We start from the raw sequence: 3,843 nt of genomic DNA on the forward strand, positions 1-3,843 counted from the left end.
TATCTCCATCCACCCTGTCACAGTGATATCTCATTCCACCCTATCACAGTGATATCTCCATCCACCCTGTCACAGTGATATCTCCATCCACCCTGTCACAGTGCCATCCACCCTGTCGCAGTGATATCTCCATCCACCCTGTCGCAGTGATATCTCCATCCACACTGTCGCAGTGAAATTTCCATCCACCCTGTCGCAGTGATATTTCCATCCACCCTGTCGTAGTGATATCTCCATCCACCCTGTCACAGTGATATCTCCATCCACTCTGTCGCAGTGATACCTCCATCCACACTGTCGCAGTGATATTTCCATCCACCCTGTCGCAGTGATATCTCCATCCACTCTGTCGCAGTGATATCTCCATCCACTCTGTCGCAGTGATATCTCCATCCACCCTGTCGCAGTGATATCTCCATCCACTCTGTCACAGTGATATCTCCATCCACTCTGTCGCAGTGATATCTCCATCCACTCTATCGCAGTGATATCTCCATCCACCCTGTCGCAGTGATATCTCCATCCACCCTGTCGCAGTGATATCATTAGTTGTCTGGTTTTGAGTTGGAATGAGGATGACAAACCAGTAGTAGGGCGGTGGGGTTGTGCAGGAGCCATTACAGTGCTGCGTGTTAGTGTGAATGTGTGAGAGTTTGTGAGTGAGTGTGTCTGTGAGTGTGTGTGTGTGTGTGTGTGTCGTTTTGTGTAAGTGTATGATAGTGGGTGTGGCCTATCTTTGGGGAAGATTGGGGGATGGCAATAGCTTTGGAATTGGTTTTGCTTGAATTTGCATTAATTGGTGTTTCAGAAGGAACTGGAGAATGCTGCATTTACCAGCCGCCCTGCAGCCCTCGCGAATCTTCCAGGATAAATTGCAGGCTCTGCTGGGCTGCGCACACCTCCGGGTGGTGCCTGTGGATGGCTGCACCATGGCATCAGGAAGTGACTCAAAACAATCTACAGGTGAGTTGACAACAGAATCAGCACTACCCAAAACTGGTTCAATATTGCAGAGAGTAGGAACCACTTGGACGTTTCAGTGGGATACGTTCTCTTTAGCAGGTTAAATGAGGGGTACAGTCAGTGATGGGGGATCAGAGTGGTGCTGGAAAAGCACAGCAGTTCAGGCAGCATCCGAGGAGCAGGGAAATCAACGTTTCGGCAAAAGCCCTTCATCAGGAATAGATGCAGGAAGACTCCAGGGTGGAGAGAGAAATGAGAGGAGGGTGGGGGTGGGGAGAAAGTAGCATAGAGTACAATAGGTGAGTGGAGTAGTGGATAGGAAAAGGAGATAGGCAGGTAGGACAAGTCATGGGGACAGTGCTGAGTTGGAAGGTTGGAGCTGGGGTGAGGTGGGGGAAGGGGAAATGAGGAAACTGGTGAAATCCACGGATCCCCACTCAGCCGACGACATGGAGGTCCTGGGCCTCTTTCACCGCCGCTCCCTCACCACCAGACGCCTGGAGGAAGAACACTTCAACCCCAGGGCATCAATGTGGACTTCAATAGTTTCCTCATTTCCCCTTCCCCCACCTCAGTAATGGGGGCAGAGTGTATATGGAGCTTTGGGAGCGGGATTAAATTGGGGGGTGTGGAGTCAGTGATGGGGGTAGAATGTACATGGGCATTTGGGTGGAGGGTAAATGGGTGGGTCGAGTCAGTGATGAGGGGGAAGAATGTACAGGGCTCCTCACCTCTGTCGTGAAAGGTATACACCATCGCTCAAACTGCATTGTCAACAGACTGTGCCAGGTGCTCCTTTCCCTGGGTTCATTCTGAACGGTGTCTGAGAACCTGTCTCTGATCTTGGGAGAAAGTACAGTGTATGATGCAGTCCATGATGGATTTGCCACTTGCATGTGCCATGAAATTTACTGTTTCCCCATTTCTGTCCATGTTTTGCAGATTCCATTGAGGATGGGGATGCAGATGTGTTGTTTCTCTCAGTCCAGGAGATTTTGAAAGCAGCAGTAATGGTCAATGCAGATGTGCTGACAGAGACCTTTCAACTTTTGATGGAGGCAGCAAAGGAGCATGGGACCACCCTGCCTGGGCTGGTTCCTGATGGCCTGTACCTCCCTGCACCTCCGTTATATTGTCCTCAACCTGCTATTGACACAGAGGTGAGTGTGGTGAGCAGGGAACACAGTGGCATGGAGGTGAGTGTGGTGAGCAGGGAACACAGTGGCATGGAGGTGAGCGCGGTGAGCAGGGAACACAGTGACACGGAGTTGAGCGTGGTGAGCAGGGAACACAGTGACACGGAGGTGAGCGCGGTGAGCAGGGAACACAGTGGCACGGAGGTGAGTGTGGTGAGCAGGGAAGACAGTGACCAGTGACACAGAGGTGAGTGTGGTGTGCAGGGAACACAGTGACACTGAGGTGAGCGTGGTGTGCAGGGAACGTAGTGATACGGAGTGAGCAGGGAACACAGTGACACAGAGGTGAGCACGGTGAGCAGAGACCACAGTGATATGGCTGTGTATGGTGAGCAGGGAACATAGTGACACTGAGGTGAGCGTGGTGAGCAGGGAACGTAGTGACACGGATGTGAGTGTGGTGAGCAGGGAACACAGTGACAGGGAGGGGAGCATGGTGAGCAGGGAACACAGTGACACTAAAGTGAGCGTGGTGAGCAGGGAACACAGTGACACTGAGGTGAGCGTGGTGAGCAGGGAACACAGTGACATGGATGTGAGTGTGGTGAGCAGGGAACACAGTGACACGGAGGTGAGCGTGGTGAGCAGGGAACACAGTGACACTGAGGTGAGCGTGGTGAGCAGGTAACACAGTGACACGGATGTGAGTGTGGTGAGCAGGGAACACAGTGACACGGAGGTGAGTGTGGTGAGCAGGGAACACAGTGACACGGAGGTGTGCGTGGTGAGCAGGGAACACAGTGACACGGAGGTGAGTGTGGTGAGCAGGGAACACAGTGACACGGAGGTGAGTGTGGTGAGCAGGGAACACAGTGACACGGAGGTGTGCGTGGTGAGCAGGGAACACAGTGACACGGATGTGAGTGTGGTGAGCAGGGAACACAGTGACACGGAGGTGAGCGGAACACAGTGACACGGAGGTGTGCGTGGTGAGCAGGGAACACAGTGACACAGAGGTGAGCGTGGTGAGCAGGGAACACAGTGACACTGAGGTGAGCATGGTGAGCAGGGAACACAGTGACACGGATGTGAGTGTGGTGAGCAGGGAACACAGTGACATGGAGGTGAGCACGTTGAGCTGGGAATACAGTGACACGGAGGTGAGCACGGATTCAGAGACCACAGTGATATGGAGGTGTGTGTAGTGAGCAGGGAACGCAGTGACACGGAGGTGAGAGCGGTGAGCAGGGAACACAGTAACACGGAGGTGAGCACGTTATGCTGGGAACACAGTGACACGGAGGTGAGCACGTTGAGTTGGGAACACAGTGACACGGAGGTGAGCGTGGTGAGCAGGGAACACAGTGACACGGAGGTGAGCATGGTGAGCAGGGAACACAGTGACACGGATGTGAGTGTGGTGAGCAGGGAACACAGTGACACGGAGGTGAGTGTGGTGAGCAGGGAACACAGTGACACGGAGGTGAGCATGGTGAGCAGGGAACACAGTGACACGGATGTGAGTGTGGTGAGCAGGGAACACAGTGACACGGAGGTGAGCATGGTGAACAGGGAACACAGTGACATGGAGGTGAGCACGTTGAGCAGGGAACACAATGACACGGAGGTGAGCGTGGTGAGCAGGGAACACAATGACACGGAGGTGCAATGACACGGAGGTGAGCGTGGTGAGCAGGGAACACAATGACACGGAGGTGAGCATGGTGAGCAGGGAACACAGTGA

The 3,843-nt window shown here is 53.6% G+C and overlaps 1 protein-coding gene across 1 annotated transcript; it reads left to right on the forward strand.

The window, feature by feature from the left end:
* Nucleotides 1-808: 808 nt before the first annotated feature.
* LOC122545750 (ciliogenesis and planar polarity effector 1-like) lies at nucleotides 809-2,504 on the forward strand (the record flags this gene model as incomplete). The annotated part of the gene is made up of 3 exons (XM_043684677.1): nucleotides 809-963; nucleotides 1,906-2,123; nucleotides 2,496-2,504. Coding segments are annotated over 3 exons (382 nt in total), but the record flags the coding sequence as incomplete, so codon positions are not given.
* Nucleotides 2,505-3,843: the final 1,339 nt, after the last annotated feature.

The sequence above is a fragment of the Chiloscyllium plagiosum genome, unplaced genomic scaffold (genome assembly GCF_004010195.1).
Source record: "Chiloscyllium plagiosum isolate BGI_BamShark_2017 unplaced genomic scaffold, ASM401019v2 scaf_21211, whole genome shotgun sequence".
Taxonomy (NCBI): domain Eukaryota; kingdom Metazoa; phylum Chordata; class Chondrichthyes; order Orectolobiformes; family Hemiscylliidae; genus Chiloscyllium; species Chiloscyllium plagiosum.